Raw genomic sequence first — 18,877 nt, 5'->3', positions numbered from 1 at the left:
CAGGGCTGATGACGAAGTTGAGCGTCACTCTGAGGTCACAGTTGGACTGATTTCATGTCCGTGGCTGCGTCGGGAAAACCTTTCGCCCACGCTGTTGGAGGGGATTTGCTTTTCCTCATGACACTCCCAGTAGACTTTTATATTAGGGCCAAAGCAGTTTGAAAGAGAGAAGGCCAGATAGGTAGAGGTTAAATACCACCGGGGATGAAGGAATGCAAAAGCACAGAGAAAACATTTTCCACTTGTCACCCTAAAGGGGGCATTTAATCAGCTGGTTCCAGTCTGTCTCCTGTGTTTGTAGCCCTCTGCCTGTTTGTAGTAGCCTTCCCTTCGCTAAGGGAACCCACCCCGAAATGATGAGTCTTAACTCGCATCCACCCTCAATATTCTGCCTCCCATCATAACAACAAAACATTTGTGTCTGTTTAAAAAAAAAAAAAAAAAAAAAAAAGCAGAGAAAGACAAGCACTTTGAACATGAAATGTATGACTTTCTTGCGTCGAACTGTGAGCGTAAAGAATTCTGTACAGCAAAGGATTATCAACTATTCAGCTGTTGTATGTAAATATGAACAGAACCCGTGATTTAATTTAAGATAAATGATCATTCTGTAAAATAATCTATGCGGATTTAGAAATCGTACTCTTATGTATCTTTAATCCAATTCCATTTTCAGGCTACCTACCTCCCCCTAGTGGACGCCAGTAGTATGTCATAAGCTGTCCATGGCATCTCTTGAGCTGTATAAAGCTCCACCCGGAGTCGCGTTTCTATTCCAACGTGAACATCTGACACCGAAACTGTTTGCATGGTAATAGAAGAATACAACAGCATTCCAAGTTTCCCACCGAGTGCATTATATAGTTGAATAGGTGGTCATGCTAGAAATAACAGCAGTGTGCATTGACAGCTTTAGACCCGGCATATTGTGCATAACATCGCTTTAATAATGTTTTATTCAATCGTAACATTTCTCTGGCATTTTGAAAAAAGCAGATGTCAATCATTATCGTCTTTCATCTGTTGCATTTTTCAGAAAGTGTGCTAACACTGACGTGTCTCCAAACACGTGGAAGGCACAACAAAGACTTCACTTTTGGCAACAAATTAGGGAAGCGATATAAAATAGTCTGTTTATGAAGTTTTTGATTGTTGCAAAGTTGCTCCAGTGGATTCCTGGATGAAGGATTAAGTAAAAAAAAAAAAAAAAAAATGGAATCTTTGATTCAAAATATTAACTAAATGCGTATTTAGCTTGGCTTTAATTCCAGTGAACGTTGACCTAGAGCATTGTAACGCTGCCATGATACAGTGACAAGGCATTAGTGCAGACAGCGGAGCTGGGCTGCAAGCTTTTGCTCGTCAATGTGTTTTTTATTTTGTTTTTCTTTTGCTCCATTTTAACGGAAATGACAACGACTCGCGTTGCGTGTCGGTCACTACACAGCCGAGAATAATAAGCTACTTATATTATGCATTGATGTTAATGTGGATTCCTACGTGTTTGTCTCGTTTTGCGTGTGTGTGTGTATATATAAATATATATATTTATTTTTTACATGTTTTGCACATTCAATGCCCATTCCCTGTGAACGGAACACTATAGTACAAACAAGAACAAATATCTTCATTCCATTAAGTGTTAACCTTATTTTTTTGAAACGCTGTCTATCGTAAAAGAAAATATTTATCTGTTGTCTGTGCAATAATAAAAAAGTATTCTGAACCAGAGGACTGTCTTAACTCTTTCTGTGTGGTCTTGGCAAAAACATTGTTTTCAATTCCCAGTCACATACTTGAAGATTGTCAATTCTGAATCGACATGTTAGCGCAGGGGTGTTGGACTCAAATACACAGCAGGGCCAAAATCAGTGAACCTTTGTATGTGGATCCCCAGGTTTTAATTCAACCTAAATTTCAACAGTAACCTTTTTCCACGGGCTAATTATATATTTAAAACAAAATATCAAAAAATAAACCAATTAACTCATTAATATACTTCAATATAATGTCCTGTCCTGATTGACGCATCAAAATACCAGCAGATCTTTCTGGGATTTGTGGTATTAGTGGTTACATGTGCTGTATAAGAGCTTGAGTAGTGATTTTCTGTTGCCTCGCGGGCCAAATATGATTACACTGCGGGCCAAATTTGGCCCGCGGGCCACAGTTTGCCACCCATGCGTTTGCGGGTGTTTCAACACATACTTAACTTTTTTAAAAAAGGTTTGTGCTCAATACAATTCCAGTCGTTTTCACTGAAGAGTACACCTAATTGATTATTTAACAAATAACATTCGTCATAGTATTGGGGCTCCTTTCATGGTCTTGGTGCACACTTGACACACTTCAGCCTCCTTCCAAGTGAAATGGGCCCCCGGTTCAACCAAGCACACTAATACGGTCCATTGCAGTGATGACTCTTGAGGCTATGGGAGCGTTCTGTTCATCCCCCGGTGAGTTTCCCTATGCAAATACTGATGACCAGTGCCCTCACTCTTCGACACACACACACACCTTTCCTCCTGTAGTGTCAGAACCACTGCACTGCACTTGCCTGCTCTTGAAGTAAAGCAGCTGCTTGATGTACAATTTACTATTGTGTATTATGTATATATTTGTGTGTGTACCTCCTCCACCAACAAAGACTGTTGTCTGTGGGGAGGGGTGATAAAAAAAAACTGAACTGAAAACTGTCTATTTGTTTAGTATTAGTATAACATTACTGTAGTATTGTTAACTTACAATTATTCACACATTATTTAATAATAGTCGCTTGTTTCTTGGATGAGAAGGAAGCAAAATGAAATACACAAGACAGAGTAAGATGATTAAAACTTTTATTGTCTTAAAATGCGCTAAATAAAGCTTTGAAATTATTCTTTGTCAATAAAAAAGTGACATTGATATCTACAAAGGCGTTATAAAAGAAAATTGAAACAAAAAGGTTGAGAGTTTCGAGTGCTTCTGTTGAAAATCCCTCCTCCGGAGTGACCGTTAACAACGTCGCATTTGATTTTCAGAAGCAAGAGCAAACAGAGGGCGTGTGAACAATCATTCATTCCATGTGCAGAGGACCTAAATTTCACGTCAGCTTCCAGGTTGTCGGCCGAGGCCTCGTGCGCCTTCAATACTTGGTTGAGCAGTCAGGGTTCCATGGCCATGTTGACGATGCCCACCTTCCTTCTTTGAGGCTGTTGAGGAGCATAAAGAGGGGGGGGGGAAAGGGGGGGGGGAATCATCCAAAGTTTCTTCTTTAAGCTCCTTCTTCTACTCGGACGAGATTAAAAACATCACAATTCACTGAGGCTTTGTCACAACGTGAGTGAGGCCCTGTTAAAATAAAACCAAAACGCATTTCTAAATCAGATTAGAACAGGTGCACGCACGCACCTTCTCGTCATCGCAGCAGCAGCAGCAGCAGCAGCGGATGAGGACCAGTATGACCAGCAGCAGCACCATACCTGAGCACATGAAGGGGAAAAAGCAACAGAAAAAAAATGGGATTTCAGAGTTTGTTTCTCTATCGGAGACCAAAACAGCTTTCTTATGAGAGTGCATCATCGTCGTCGTCATCATCATCATCAGCAAACTGGGAACTCTGGATTGGCCGTAGGTGTCAGTGTGAATGGCTGCTTGTCTTTCAATGAGGCCCTGTAATAAACAACTATAAGCAACGTGTCCTTGGTGTCAACACCAACTTTAGACAAGTTGCCAATGAATGAATTTCTGGATGAACCCAAGTGCTCCCCTTCAGCACGATAAGACATTTTGCAATGGAACGCCGTCATGAGTGAGTCCGCTGGGAAGGTTGCACGGAATTGTGAGGTGGTTGTTAACCTTTGGTCACAAACACGCTTGGACTTTTAAAACTTAGAGACTTGACGCAATCAATTAACGTCTGGGCGTCTGTTCTAAGATTTCCCTGAGGTGCAGCCGTCAAATCTTTTCGGACCTGAGTCATATAAAGGGCAACCAGTTTGCTACGCTCTACTGAAATAAAACTTTCTCAGTAATATATTATTATGAATTATGACACTGATCTATGTAGAGACGCTTATCACATCAATGAGTTCTAAATAATTATCAACAATGGCTTGACAAGGTCGGATAACATTGAAATTTAGACGCAGCTGAACGAGTTGTACTATTCTTCGAACAGGCCTGCGGGGGGGCGACTCATGTGGTCCTTTGGGGGCGACCTGGGGGTACCCCTGCTCTGGAAGATCAGACGTGCAGAGTTTAAAAAGGGGTTAAAAATGGTTTATAAATCTAACTGCGTCAATAACGAGGAGGCATCTCGAGATCTGAGAACCTTTTACGTCAATGGCCGCACTCGTAGATTAAAGATTGTCGTTGTCAATCCGTATCTGAAATCAAAATGTCACACGAGGAAGTGTTGCAATTGGACTCTATTCCGAGACGTGACCGCCGTGTGTTTCACTCCGTCGGTGGAGCTCTCCGTCAGGGGCAAGTCGGGGGACAAGATTCTCGAGTCAAACCTCATTCAACTGTCCTCAAGTGTTCGCTTTGAGCTGCACGGCGGCTCAGCCACTTCTTTGAATGGGCCTGGAAATCCAATCCACCGCGTTCACTCACCGATGAAGATGAAGAACATCGCAAACGAGGCGATGTCCCAGTCTGACCGGAAAAGCTCCTTGGACTGCAGCCTGGACAGCACATCTTGGACTTGATCCTCAAACAGCTGAGCCAGGTCTCGGTCTGCCATCGCTCTTGTCTGGCTGAATGAACACAGACAGGCCGACAGAGAGACAGACAGAGGAAGAAAGAGGTCTTGTAGACAGAGGTCTGTTACACAGGTTGGGAACATTATTTGGGGGGGGGGGGGGGGGTCCTTCTTGAATGACCTCAGGTGTTAAATATTTTATAATTAAATACATAAAAAAATTAAGAAGTGCGTTGATGGCAAACACTGAAATAAAAAAAAAACACTTTTTGAATCAACATCAGAAAGTAATTATTGAAGAAAAAAAAGAAGGAAACTCCTTCGCTGAGCGCGACTACTTGCATTCAATCTGTTAATGGTTTATGCTTGACTGTGATGCACAGAGATGAAGGAAGTGAAATGTGAGCGAATCCGTTCCGGCTGGTGCGCTCATTTGCTCAAACGTTTCTCAAGTGTTTTTTTTTGTTTTGTTTTGTTTTGTTTTTTGACGACCTGCTAGCTCCGAAAACAAATCACGAAAAAACTGCGACTATCGTAAACAGACCAGCTTAAACAAACAGGGTGGAGTGAAAAGACTTTTAATTTTAGTTTTTATAGACTCAAATGCACTCACTGTTTGTTTCCCCGCAAAATTAATCTGCGAATTCCAGGTAGTCTCAAAGGTAACACGGCACCCACCACCTAGATGAAATTACAAGGGGAAAATGTTCGTTACTGTAAAACACTGCGAGCGAGTGATTAATATTTTAAGCTTAAAACACGGTGCGATCCGGAGGCAGCTGCTTACCTGTGAACGAACGGAACTCTGGTTTGGTTGCTTTTCTTCCGGGTACGAAGTTCTTGGCAGATGGCGCACCTGTTGTCGGTGACGCACTGATTGGTCGCTGCTCTCACCTTCAGCTGTCTCACAACCGAGACACGTTTAAACACAAGCGGATGTGAGATGACAACGAGCAGCTCCCGACTCCTGTTAACAGCAGACAGATAAAGAAATCGTTCGCATTTTGTTCCCCTTAGTTTTTGAGCTCATGTCTATCACGGGACACAGGCTAGATATTTTCATTTTGCTTGTCTGTGCTCAAGGAATTGGCAAGGCAAAGTGTTATCATAGCAATAGGGGCAAGAACGGGTGACCTGAAGAAACAATAAAGAAAACAGAAAGAGTAAATAACACGTATACAAGTTATTCAGACGTTCCAACAATGTCAAGTGGTTTTCTGTGTGTGTGTGTGTGTGTGTGTGTGTGTGTGTGTGTGTGCGTGTGTGCGCGCGTGAGAGAGAGAGAATAATATAATTAAGTTATATGTCAGTGTGATTAAATTACGTGGATTTAATTAATTGGATATCAATTCATTTTTTATTACATGCACATTTTTTGTTGTTTAAAAGAAAGAAGAGAATTTTATTTATTTATTTATTTATTTATTTATTTATTTATTTATGACATTGCTAATTAACGCGGATGCTAGGGTATGAATGAAGCGCACCCCCGACAGGAAAACATTTCCGGGCTGACAGTTTTAGTAGCCAATGAACGCGTAGATTTTCGGTGTCGTCACGCGTTTGCTTACGTGGAGGTAGGAAGTGTCAGTCGGTGTCATTAGGTCCATCTTCCGGGTTGGAGATCCTGCTGCTGCTGCTGCTGCTGCTGCTCATTCAGTTGTTTTGGAGGTGCCATGGCCGAGGATCATGGGCTGCCGTTCAGGGTCTCGGATATTAAAGACCCTGCGGTGCTGTTCGAGAGCTACAACACCGAACAGATCCGCCGGATCGAACGCAAAGTCCGCGGGGAGATCGAGCAGAAGAAGGAGGAGCTGCGGCAGATGGTCGGGGAGCGATACAGGGACCTGATCGACGCCGCCGACACCATCGGCGAGATGAGGCAGTGTTCGGAGAGTGTGGTCCAGTCGATCCAGGACATGCACCAGTACTGCCTCAGACTGAAGCAGGGCAAGAACAGTGCGGGCGCCAGCAAACAGGAGGTGAGTACTTTAATTGCAGCTATTCAAGGGTAAAAAAAAAAATAAAAAAATACCATTTTAGGAGGTGTGTCGTCTTAGTCGGAACGCCAAAAGCTCCATCTGAACTCCTGCAGTTCATCTTTCGATTCAAAATATACCGACGTGCACGCCGTGGAGTGGCATTGTGTTGCTATTACTGTGACTCACGGTGCTCCTATGGCAATTCGGCGGTAAAAGATTCATGTTGAAATAATCTGTCAGAGGCACAACAACTTTTCAGGAATGTGTTTTGATGCCTCCCGGCCAGCCACAATACACTGCATGGAGCCGCAAACCAGAAATATCAAAGTCGCCCCCCCCCCATAGTTAAATTTCGCAAATAAGTCATTTGTAAGGGAAATCGACCTATTATTATTATTGTTATTATTATTATTATTATTATTATTATTATTATTATTATTATTATTATTATTATTTACGACTAGTACTACGACGACGACTACTACTACTACTACTACTACTACTACTACTACTACTAATAATAATAATAATAATAATAATAATAATAATAATAATAATAATAGAGCTAGAACAGTTTCAGAAAACCCATATATAAGTGCAGCCCAATCACCATCGAATATTCTATTAAATGTCTCACACCCATTTGATTATGCATCATGGAGAGCCCATATATCATTTCTGTGTGTGCATGAAATAATACACTTTTCTTTGACAACAACTAACTTTAAGTAGAAGGGTTAAGTTAGGGCAACCGGACTCATTTTTGCGATCTTGAGGATGTTTCGCCTCTCAGCGGAAAGGCTTGTTTAGTTCTGGGTGTTCTTCCCAAAGTGTATGGCAATATGTCTGTGAAGGTTCTCCAGGTCATCTTAAAGTAGAAGGGTTAAATTAGGGCAACTAAACATTTTGAACTGAAGAGGCCTTTTGGATGGGCGAAAACATCTTCAAGACTTAACTTAACCCCTCGACTTTAAAATGACCCAGATGACTGAGAACCTTCACAGACAACAGCTAACTTTGCAACATCAGTCTGCTTGAAATAGACATTAAATCTCGTCCCCTCGTGTGTAGAGTCAGAGGCAGTGGCAGGACAAGTTCTACACCATGGCCTCCCAGATCAAGCTGCTCCTGGAGATCCCAGAGCGCATCTGGAGCGCCATGGAGGCGTCCCACTACCTCCAGGCCACTCAGCTCTACCTGCTGTGTTGCCACCTGCACAGTCTCCTGCAGCTGGAGGCCACCACGGGCGGGCTGTACAGCCCAGTTCTGGCCCGCTTCCCAATCCTAGTCCGCCAGGTCGCCACCACGGGACACTTCAGGTACTACCAGCTAGTTGCCCAAGCTGTCTTTGTGTATGAAGTCCTCTTATGGGGTATCTCTCGATCTTCAGATCGCAAAAGAGTAAGAGAACTGGTGTGGGGTCACTGAGGTCTGTTCTCTCGCAGGTCTACGATTCTGTTGGACAGCCGCTCTCTTCTCCGGGGCAGAGCTGTGTCGGACCAGGCCATTGCCGAGGCCTTGGTTTCCACCATGCTACTGGAGGACAGCTCGCCACGCCAGGCCCTGGCTGACTTTTTGCTGGCCCGAAAGGCTTCCATCCATCAGCTCCTCAACCAACCGCAGCACGGTACGTCAAACCTCCCAATGTTCATGACCGGTGTTGTTATTTTGTGACGTTCTTAAGGTCCATGTAGGGTGTATGTATGTATGTACACATACACATACGTGTGTGTGTGTGTGTGTGTGTGTGTGTGAGAGAGAGAGAGCGCGCATGTGTGTGTGTATATATACATGTATATATATATGTATATATATGTATATATGTATACAGCCTGTTTCACATTTCGCATGAAGAAGTTAGGGGGACAAGGTATCCAGGTTTGTGTGCGAAGGCCACTGTAGATCACTGGCAAGCTCGGGAGAGGGAGGGTGAGCGAAAGGGTCAAATGTAACCACTTGATTTCGCCGTTTGTTCTCAAAATCTCCATATATTTCACACTGGACCTTAAAGTAAAGCCAGAGCAGTCAGAGCTTGATTGTAACTCTTATTTTAAAACGTGTCTATGTGGTCCAGGTGCAGGAATCAAGGCGCAGGTGTGCAGCGTGGTGGAGCTGCTCGTCACGACTCTCTTCCAGGCCTACGCCGTGTTCTACATGCCCGCAGACGGAGGCCCCAGGCCAGGAGAGGGCGCCCTAAGCTGTGGCATGCTTTTCTCCACCCTGGAAAATGTCACGTCTGCCACACCTGGAGGTAAACTACTTTGACGGACTGGAGGTCTACAGATAGAGACCATTTAGAATAGATGGGTCTGATCCATCACAGAAGCTACAGAAGGAGGAGGGTTAGGTTGCTTTTGTAAAAGAGGAGATGGACGTAAAAAAAAAAAGCAGATAATAAATCTCATCTCTCTCTTTCTCTGCCTCACTCTCTCGCTCTCTCACTCACTCACTCTCTCACTCACTCTGCAGCCAAAGGCAGAAGGTTGTTGCAGGAGGGGCCGAGCACTGGCAGTTGGTTCAACCACCTGCCGTCCTCCATCACCGAGTTCCAGCCCGCGCTCCGCACCCTGGCTCATCCAATCCAGGCCGAGCAGCTCCGGGACACCCTGCAGCAGTGGATCAACACGTAAGCCCCGTGGCCTAAATAAGGACAACAATAATTGTTATTAATCTGAATTTCCAATATCACATCATATTATCTTGTTTATTACTTATTATATTCATAATACTCAATTGACAAAGTCCTGAAGGTTTTTTCGGCAAACTACTTTAAAGTAACATCCACCATACAACATCGTAGGACAATCTTACAATAGAAAGACAAAGAAAAGCAACACATGCAAGGAATGCATACAGTCACATCAAAAAATATAGCACTTCAGCATCTCTCTGAGGTTCAACATTCGTGTCTGCCCCCTCAGCTGCAAGGAGGACGTGTGCCGCGGCGTCGGGAGCCTCCTGGTCTACGTGAAGAGCCTGAAGGGGCTGGCGGCCATCAGGGACGCCGTGTGGGACCTCCTGTCCACTGAGTCCATCAGCCAACACTGGAGCACCGTGTGCCAGCGATTGCTGGAGCGCCCCCTGGCTGTGTGGGACGACTTCCTGCAGCAACTGTTTCTGCAGCGCCTGCAGGTCGGCGTTAAACAGCTCTGAGAATCTTTGTTTGTTTATTAATACATTTATTTATTTATTTGTTTGTTTGTTTGTTTAACCTTTATTTACCCAGGCAAGCAATTAAGAACAGATTCTTATTTACAAGTGCAGCCTGAACAAACAAGAAAGGCTCTTTGAGGGGTGGAGAGGATGTGGGGGGCTAAAAGTAAAAACAAGGTTAACAACATTTCACTAAACAGTTAATACATAAGTCAGAAGTGGGCAAACTTTTTGACTGGCGGGTTCTAAAATTTGACAGAGGTGCTGGAGCAGGAACAGATGGAGTGTCACCTCATAGGAGGAAAAAATATACCATGGGATATGTAGAAAACATGTGCTTTAGCATAAAATAGAATGGTTTATTAATCCCACGTTGGGGAGATTTTGCGTAATTACAGCAACAATATGGCGAGAAAGAAGGAACATTCTATTAATTCATTCATTCATTAAACTGCGGCCAGTTAAGCTTTTTAACCCGGCCTGCCGAACTTGAAGAAATAATTTTAATATTAAGTGAGTCATAAAAAGCTGAATTTCATTCATTTTTTTCTGTGTTTTCAGAGTCATTTCAATAAAGAGCTAAATACCATGGCGCTTCAAAGACACGTTATTGTGACGCTTTTGTTAATTTTCAATTGACATTACAGCACAATTTTCTACACATCCCATGTATATTTTTTCCTCCTATGAGGTGGGTCACCAAAACACTCCATCCATAGATAGATAGATAGATAGATACTTTATTGATCTCCAGGAGAAATTCATGAGCTGATCATCAATTTTACAAGTACATGTTTGGCTGAACGGGTGACAGAGGCCTTATTTCGCTCCAGGAAGCTCAGTCGAGCTTTGACTTTCCAGACTGCAGGTGTTTGACCCCAGCTGCTCCCTCTTTTAGGCCATCACCAAAGAAGAAACCGAAGCCATTTCCACCAGCTCCGTCCACCTCCTCTCCTCCGCTCTGAGGGAGCTGGAGGGCCAGACGGGCCACGCCTCGGCCGGCCGCGGCGCCCAGTACGAGATCGACGTGGCCTCCTACCTGTGGTCCGAGTCGCCCGGAGACCTGTCGAGCGACGCGGGGTGGGTCAGCGTGAGCCAGCGGGGGCAGCAGCACCAGAGGAGCAGCCTGGCCATGAAGACCCAGGCCCTGACGCCCTGCGTGCAGAACTTCTGCTCCTCCTTGGACGCCAAGCTGAAGGCCAGACTGGACGACCTGCAGCACTACCTCCCCGCCCAGGACACAGGTGACGGGCGTACACTGTTGCTCAAAACTTAATGACACAGTTAGATTTAGTTTCACCAGAAGTCCATTGTAACTTGAAAGCGGGCAGTGAAAAAAGCATAAACCAACACAGTCTCATCTGCTTTGCTGGTGCACTGGCCACAACAAAGGCATTGCTGTCAAATTGAATAAGGACTCATCGTCATTCTCTGGTCACCGTTCACGCTTCGGCAGACAGAGGGTGTTGAATCTTTACTATTATGGAATTCCGATCCCTTAATCAGTCACTCCTAGTTTTGAAGAAACAAGGAAGTCACTGCCACTATCAGCAGTTCATAAACCAAGAAAAAATAAAATAAAGGGAAAGAGACTCAGTTGAGATACGGCAAAAATAATCCAGATTTGCCTTGATTTTGCTGTGGTGGCAGTTTCATTTGAATTGAATTTGACTTTGCTTTGACAGTAGAAAGAAAACCCTCAAAGGACAGTAGAACCTCAAGCAATTGCAACTTGACCATACTAGCTAGCCCTACCAGATCTGAAGGATGCAATTATGTGCAATCTAATCATCAAATTACATTTGCAAAGTGATCCTCCAAACACTGCTAATCACCCTCTTAGGTTTTGTTAAGTCTTGCAATGAATGAATGAATGAATGTCCACATTCATCCAGATTCAGATATCATTACTATGCTAAGAATGCCAACATTCTTAGCGAAACAAATCTTTATAGTAACCAACATCAACATCTAGCTTTTAGCACCGTAATCGCTGCTGTTTCTCTTCCTAAGCTGTTTTCTCTGTCTCTCTGTCAGTAGCCAGCTCCTCAGGTTCCCCCGACAACTCGTCTTCCTTCAACCGCTTCACCGACACGCCCGCCGTGGAGGACGCCTTGCGCGAGGGCTGCCTGGCCTGCGTCCGCAGCATCCTGGCCTCCATCCGCTCCAAGCTAGCCGCCGTCTCCCCGGAGCCCGGCCCGGCCCGGCTCAGCTCGGTGCTGTTCGTGGCCAGGCTGTGCCAGTCCATGAGCGAACTCTGCCCGAGCCTGAGGCATTGCATCTTGGGCAAACAGGGCGCTTCGGAGAGCCTGGCCAGGGGAACCCCCAGACAAGGCAAGAAGCTGGGGAAGGCCAGGGGGGCGGCCGCGGTGGAGGAGGTCAGTCCCGCCCAGGCCAAGTGGAGCGGCCTGAAGGAGGAGCTGCTCGGCTGCAGCATGGAGGCCTATCGCATCTGGAGCTCCGCCCTCTCCAAGGTGAGAACTCTGAGAGACAATGGTGCAAGTAGTTCACATAATAAAAATGCATGACAGCACTGTTGGAGTAACGTGCAAGGTGTCAGTGAGAGTGGACTTGAAGGTCAAGTGTGTAATATTTGGAGATTTTGAAGAAGAAACGGTGACATCAAGTGGTTAGATTTTAGATTGCAACCTTTTTTGCTCTCCCTCCCTCTCCTAATCTTGCCAGTGAACTACGGTGGCCTGCGCATCCAAACCTGGATACCTCGTTTACCTTCTTCTTCGTCGGTTTATTTGAAGAGGCGAGCGTTCATGCTAGATACAAAACACGCTGTCAGGCTGCTGGATTGTCCGCACCAGGCTTCCTTAGAAATGTGGTGGTGCAAGATGGTGGCTAACTGGGAGCAAGACCCTTGATCTATGTATATTCCAGTATATACAAGTGGTGTTTGTTGGTGGTGCTGAGAAAGCCCCCGAAGAAGCTGGCCTTTGCTGTCTTACCCCAGAAATCAACCCACGCATCAATCAATCTGTATCACGAGCTGCTTCAGTGCTGCTTCTTCATTTCAACCTAACTGCACTGTCACTCCACCGCGACCACCTTCCGATTCCCAAGTGGACGCACGTCTCCTCAAGTAGAATGAAGAGTAGAATTCACCAGAAATTCTGTCTTGATTTCTGGAAAACTGACCAAATCAAAACAAGCCCCCTGGTGGACAAATAGCAGTAGCGCAGGCTTGATGGAGCATATCTCAATTAATTTGGGGTGATTTATTATTTCTTTTTCCTTCTCCTATCAATGCAGGTGCTGCTGGACAAGTTTGGTGCGGCGCTGCGGGCCGAGTCTGCCGGTGCTGTCCTGACCACGGCCACGCACTGGGAGGACCTGGAGATCCAGGAAGAGGCCGAAACTGGCAGCAGCGTCACGTCCAAAATCCGTCTTCCAGTTCAGGTCCGTGCACCTCTCCCCTCCCCTCCCCTTCCCTCCCCGCCGCACAGGAAGACCACCATTTCGACCCCGGGCATTCAACTCTTGTGTCTCCTGCAGTCGTCGTGGTTCGTGCAGTCGCTGCTCTTCCAGCTGTGCGTGGAGGTGAACAGGGTGGGCGCTCACGCTCTGCCGCGGCCCACCCTGCAGGAGCTGCTCCAGGGCTGCCTCACTCAGGCCCTGCAGCACTACCACAGCCTCGCGGAGCAGCCTCGTGGCACGGTAAGGCGCGCACACACGTGCCAGTGTTGGTCGAGCAGTACCTTTCCAGTCCACTGCAGCGTTCTTGGGAGTATTTTCCACAACAAAAATTCTCATTATCCTTTTTAGATCTCCTGAATAACGAATATTTAGCATGAGCAGTTTGAGATTTTCTTGCTAAAAGTTCAGAAAGAAGCAGAAAGCATACAGCAAATCACAAAAACTGTTTTAAACACATAAAGAAAAAATAAGTGTGAGCAACAGAAGTAAAGGACTGCGTTTTTGTGCAGGCAAGAGACACATGATATTGTTGGGAAATGGAAAGTACATGTTTGCATCATGTGGGCCATTTAAAGGTCCAGTGTGTATAATTTGGCTTGATATATAATTTTTATATTGGTAAAGCCTCATTTAATATCACACACTTAACCTTTAATTCAATCTAACACAAAAGCTTTTTTTTGTAAAAAAAAAAAAAAACAAACAAAAAAGGATTCCGCAGGATTTCGTAGTTTTGCAAACTCATATTCAGCAGTTGTTGATGTTATCTTTGCAGAAACTGAAGCCTTTACTTTGGCCCCTGGGTGCTTTTGTCAATCAATCGCACTGCATTTCATTTAGAGATGCTGGAATTCTTCAAGCAAAATTGTCAGCTGTCAACAACTCAATGCAAGAATGTGTATGTTAAGCTAGTTGTGGTTAAAAAAAAAAAAAAAAAGTTGCGTGTATCGTGAAAACGCCTTCTCTTTTTCCCCAGGAGGGCGTGTTCCCTATGACTCAGAACAGAGCCTTGCAGCTCCTGTTTGACCTGCGTTACCTGAATGCCACACTGGGCAGTAAAGTGGAGGAGGGAAAAAGCTCCAGATCCCACCAAGACCCCAGGTAACTTCCTGGAAATTGACCTATTTTTGTTTTAAAGACAGACAGCGGAAGAGCCATGCATGTGTTTTTTTTTTTTTTTGTGCCTTTCAGATTCCACGAGGCCTGTGATTGGCTGGAGGGTTTCATCGACCCGTTCGACCTGGATGTGTTCACCGTGCCGCTGAACGCCAACCTCAACCGTCTGTCCCAGAGGACCTCGGTGAGTTCGGCCCTGCTGCCGTAGATTCGCCTCCAAACCTGAAACTGCACTGGGAACATTTGTAGGAGCTCACAATTCTCACGTGGAGGTGCACTGCCTCTTCTCGCTCAGGTGCTGTTGGGGCTGCTGACGGGCTCAGAGAAGCAGTTTTCCTCACGGAGCAACACTGTGAACTCCCAGGAGCCGTACAACATCCTGCCCTTGGCCAGCAGCCAGATCAGGTCAGTGAGGATCTGCTGTGGCAGCGCAGGAGAAGACGACCCTCGAAACAATCAAGATGAAACTGATTGATGACAAATACATGCATACACCCCAACTGGTCAAAGCAGGTGACCGCTGTCTAGAGTCTGGATCTGCTCCAGGTTTCTTCCCACAAGGGAATTTTTCCTGGCCACTGACTCACCTTGCTGCTCTGCGGGCCTCTGATTGGACAAAACACTTTGAGAGGCCATTTGTTGTGATGTAGCGCTGTACAAATAAAAGTTGATTGATTGATACATGCATGCATACATGCATGCATACATGCATACGTACGTACGTCTCTATGTGTGTGTATATATATATATACATATACGCTAGGGGTGTGAATCTTTCACTCACAAAACGATCCAATTCAAATCTCCATTCACAAGCTGCGATCCGATTCAGGGACGATTCATAAAAAATAGTTAATAATTTGGTATGATTCGGTTCAGTGCAGTGCGATTCAATACAAATGGACAATTTAACCCCAAGTGCTTATTTTTACTTTACCAATCTTTACCGATCCAGGGCTCCCTCAACCGATGCACTCGGATCTCAGACGTCACAGACCGATAACCGATTCAAATCGCTTATCTTTACACCACTAATATACGCATATACATATATACATATACACATATATATACATACATGCACGCATATACACGTGTGTATATTTGTTGCGTTAAAACGTACAAATTAATAATAAAAAAACAAAAAAACACTAGTAATGTAATTAGGGACCAAAAAGAAAACAAAAGGACTTTTTCCTTTTTGTCATTATTTGTCATTATTATTTAGACACTGTCAAAGCAATCCACCTATTCGCTCTTGTCCTCTGCAGGTTCGGCCTGCTTCCTCTCAGCATGTCCAACGTGCGGAAATCCAAGTCGGCCTCCAGAGCTGCTGACGCTGCTCATCAGCTGGTGAGTCCCAGAACTGGGTTTGTGGTGGTGGTTGTGGTCGCCGCCCTGCAGCCACAGCACGCCCTCACAGTCACTGTTGTATTACCTCCTGGCTTAATATTGTCTGTCACACCCTCCTCTACTCTCCATTCAGCTCTATTGAGTACAAGAACATCAGGCAAGTTGATAAGTGGTGTGTGTGTGTGTGTGTGCGTGCGTGCGTGCGTGCGTGCGTGCGTGTGTGTGTGCGTGTGTGTGTGTGTGTGTGTGTGTGTGTGTGTGTGTGTGTAGCCCCTAGATGCTTGTTTTTCCTTTGGTGTGTTGCTGTGTCACGCTGCATAGGAATCCTATGCAGGATGCCACTCTGCTGTGTTTTCACTAATCAGCCATTCTCTGCTCGGGCTAAGAGTGTAGCTGCGGCTCAGGCTATTCACTGGATCAGTTCACCGCTTTCAGTTCATGACTGGACCAATCCTTGTTGGCGCTCAACTTATGGGAAATAAGAAAAGCAGACGTCACCGGGCAGCCCATATTGGGATTTGTCCATGAGTCATGTTTCACTCGCCTCAATCCAAAATATTTTTTGGATTTTTGCCTGCTTGACTGTTAATGCAACTGATTTGTTTATTAGTTGGTAGTAGGTTTAGGAATTAAAGCCCAGATGTCCTTTGTCCTTAGTTTAAATCAGTGGTTCTCAACTGGTGGAGTTTCAGGACCCATGTTTTTTTTCCCCTTATCATGAAGTTGGACCCAAATTTATTCCACAAAAGTAAAAACTCAAGCCCACTTTCTATCATGTCTAGTAAATAAATGACTGAAATTATTGAATTGTTTGTACTGTAAAATAAGTGCCAAACATTTTCTCTCTATACATATATACTGTGTATGTATATATATATATATATTTATATATTTAAAAAAAAGGGAACCTGTCCACAAAGCCGCGACCCAATCAAAACAGCTCCGTGGCCCACTCTTGGGTCGCGACTCCCCAGTTGAGAAACGCTGGTCTAAATAGTGTTTTTTTTTTGAAATTCTGATGACTTCAAAGCCTTTGAATGACACATGAGGTCCTGTCCCTGCTGCCCCCTGTTTGTGCCTCATTAAAGGCCAAATCTTAAAACGAGAAGTGTTGGTGTCGAGCCCTTAGGGGGCAAACAGGAAGTTGGGAAGAGAAGTTGGAAGCGACAAATGGAGTCGTCAGTCATTCACGTCCTTCGGTTTCCATCACCACTTTGCCACTGTGTGGCACGAAAAGATTTTTGACAATTGAGGAGAAAAGCCCTTTGCCCCACCAGCCACATCACTGACTTTACTCCAGAGGTGGTACTCACTTTCTATACTTAAGTAAAAGTATGGATACTGGTGTAAAAAATACTCCACAGTACTGATTCATCTCCTTTACTTAAGTAACAGCAAGAAAGAACAGGTTCCAAAATACTACTTCACTACTCAAGTAAAAAGTAAAAAATATTTTTATTTTGCCAGCATTGAAACAATACATCGGTTGACTTAATTTTGCAAAAATATAAAAATTCAATTGTAAATTTCATTGTAAATAATGGCAACATGTTTTATTTCATCTTTTCATCTCTTTTCTTAAATCTTCAGTCAGAAGGAACAAACCTTTGCGTTGAAGATGAAATTCCATTGTGTAGGATGGTGCTCGGTGTCTGATCTGTTGCTGTGGTGGTGACTAACTCCTGGTTCACTGGTTCAGGTCGAGCTGAAAGGGCGATTTTTTTTTTTTTTAAACCTTCCCAACTATCTTTGGAAAGTTCCCTCCTCAGCCGCTAGGGGAACCTGATTCGTAGTGACGGCACTACATCGCGACTACAGCTTGATTTTTTTTTTTTTTTTTTCTTCTTCTGTAGGTGTCGCCGTCCTCCAAGGTTGACACCGCGGACAGCTTCAGACCCGGCAGCTTGTTCCGGCAGCTGGCGGACCAGGAAGAAGACACGGCCGCCCCCTCGTTGTTCAAGCTCAGCTGGCTGTCCGGAATGGCCAAATAAAAATAACCTTGGTTTGAATTTTTTTAATCTGCCTTTCGCAGGGACTTTGTAAAAAGCAAAACAAAAAAAAATGTTACGTTGTATAGTAAATATATCTGTCTTTTGAAGAGCCGGGCTTTGTGATTTAATTCAATTTCCTGCAACTCGCGTGGAGCTTAGCTGAAAAAGGGGTTGTGTCTTCAGTAGGCTTGACTTTTTATTATTTTATTTATTTCAATGAAATATGAAAAGTCCAGAGGTAAACACTCAAGGGGATAATTCAACAATCTGGCTAATTTGCTTATTGCCATAATAGTCATATGACTATGGCTACCTTCCCTTTAATAGTCATTGCCTGTTGTGATGAAATCCAGAGGGCAGAACCGGCCAGCTCTGAACGGTACTGAACTAAAACAAGAAGAATGATGAATGAATGAATAATAGACATCTGTAGTCAGGTAATCCAGTACTCATTTCAGTTGCACTTCTTTGGTTAACCATTTTACAACAGTTGACATAGAATAAAAAGTCTTTGCACTACTTTTCACAACACACAGTAGTGCAAAGAGAAGGTAAATTTATATTAAGAAAAAATATTTATAGAGTAAGAAAGAAAACAAGATATTCACGTGATGAACCGTTGAATTATTCACAGTTATCTACATAATGTTGACATATGGGTAAGTGTTTTATTGCACCTTTTATAAAACGCAAAGTGGTGAACAAGATGTTTTTACTGAGTGCAGCCTCATGAGTGCAGGGGGGGAATGACCTGCTGTACCAGCATTTTCTTGCACTGAGGCTGCAGCAGTCTGGAGCTGCAGGGGCTGCTCCCCTCCACGGTGTGGCGCAATAACTGCTCATCTTTCAACGCGTGTGGAAAGATTTTACTGTTTATATACCTCACTGTAACACTGTCTGGCATTCATTCATACAAACTAAGCTTGCGAGTGTTTGTCCAAGACATCGGTGCCACTAAAAGTAGGTCAAGCGTGTTTAAAAGATTTTTTTTGTTTTCCATCTGTATTGGATTTAGTTTCAACAAGTTTATTGAGTTTCTTTGAGACGAAGTGACCGTGCAGGTAAATAACATTTGCATGTGCACACATGAGATTACAGGGCGGGGCCTGGGTTTCCGTCTGTTGTCCCTGGCAGGTTGAGCGGAACATAAAACACCAACATCAACAAGC

At 44.4% G+C, this 18,877-nt stretch overlaps 2 protein-coding genes across 6 annotated transcripts; one reads left to right on the top strand and one right to left on the bottom strand.

Moving 5' to 3' along the window:
* Window positions 1-2,823: 2,823 nt before the first annotated feature.
* smim22 (small integral membrane protein 22) lies at window positions 2,824-5,607 on the bottom strand. Its single transcript, XM_076032424.1, has 5 exons — window positions 5,475-5,607; window positions 5,301-5,368; window positions 4,600-4,742; window positions 3,394-3,464; window positions 2,824-3,194 (listed from the first exon to the last, which is right to left on the bottom strand). The coding sequence occupies exons 3-5, from the start codon at window positions 4,727-4,729 to the stop codon at window positions 3,147-3,149; spliced, it is 249 nt and encodes an 82-aa protein (XP_075888539.1). The 5' UTR covers window positions 4,730-4,742; window positions 5,301-5,368; window positions 5,475-5,607; the 3' UTR covers window positions 2,824-3,146.
* A 547-nt stretch (window positions 5,608-6,154) lies between these two features.
* On the top strand, window positions 6,155-17,817 carry cog1 (component of oligomeric golgi complex 1). 5 transcript variants are annotated; one of them, XR_012927407.1, is made up of 16 exons: window positions 6,157-6,669; window positions 7,741-7,988; window positions 8,115-8,296; window positions 8,744-8,920; window positions 9,139-9,295; window positions 9,591-9,801; window positions 10,721-11,066; window positions 11,860-12,296; window positions 13,084-13,230; window positions 13,327-13,488; window positions 14,225-14,349; window positions 14,440-14,548; window positions 14,660-14,769; window positions 15,636-15,717; window positions 15,851-15,917; window positions 15,988-16,565. XR_012927407.1 is itself a non-coding variant. In XM_076032387.1 (16 exons), exons 1-15 carry the CDS (start codon window positions 6,364-6,366, stop codon window positions 15,857-15,859), a joined length of 2,808 nt encoding a protein of 935 aa, XP_075888502.1. In that variant the 5' UTR covers window positions 6,157-6,363; the 3' UTR covers window positions 15,860-15,874; window positions 17,571-17,726. The 5 variants fall into 5 exon arrangements, 4 of the variants coding, with proteins under 4 accessions (XP_075888499.1, XP_075888502.1, XP_075888501.1 ...); XM_076032387.1 differs by lacking the exon at window positions 15,988-16,565 and adding an exon at window positions 17,571-17,726 and having other exon boundaries at window positions 15,851-15,874; XM_076032384.1 differs by lacking the exons at window positions 15,851-15,917; window positions 15,988-16,565 and adding an exon at window positions 17,571-17,817 and having other exon boundaries at window positions 6,155-6,669; window positions 15,636-15,741.
* The last annotated feature ends 1,060 nt before the right edge of the window (window positions 17,818-18,877 follow it).

This window comes from Nelusetta ayraudi, unplaced genomic scaffold (genome assembly GCF_046127955.1).
Source record: "Nelusetta ayraudi isolate G7.1 ecotype Tasmania unplaced genomic scaffold, CSIRO-AGI_Nayr_v1 ptg000034l, whole genome shotgun sequence".
NCBI classification, from domain to species: domain Eukaryota; kingdom Metazoa; phylum Chordata; class Actinopteri; order Tetraodontiformes; family Monacanthidae; genus Nelusetta; species Nelusetta ayraudi.
The sequence above is the reverse complement of the archived record's forward strand: the minus strand, read 5'-3'. Positions and strand labels throughout refer to the sequence as shown.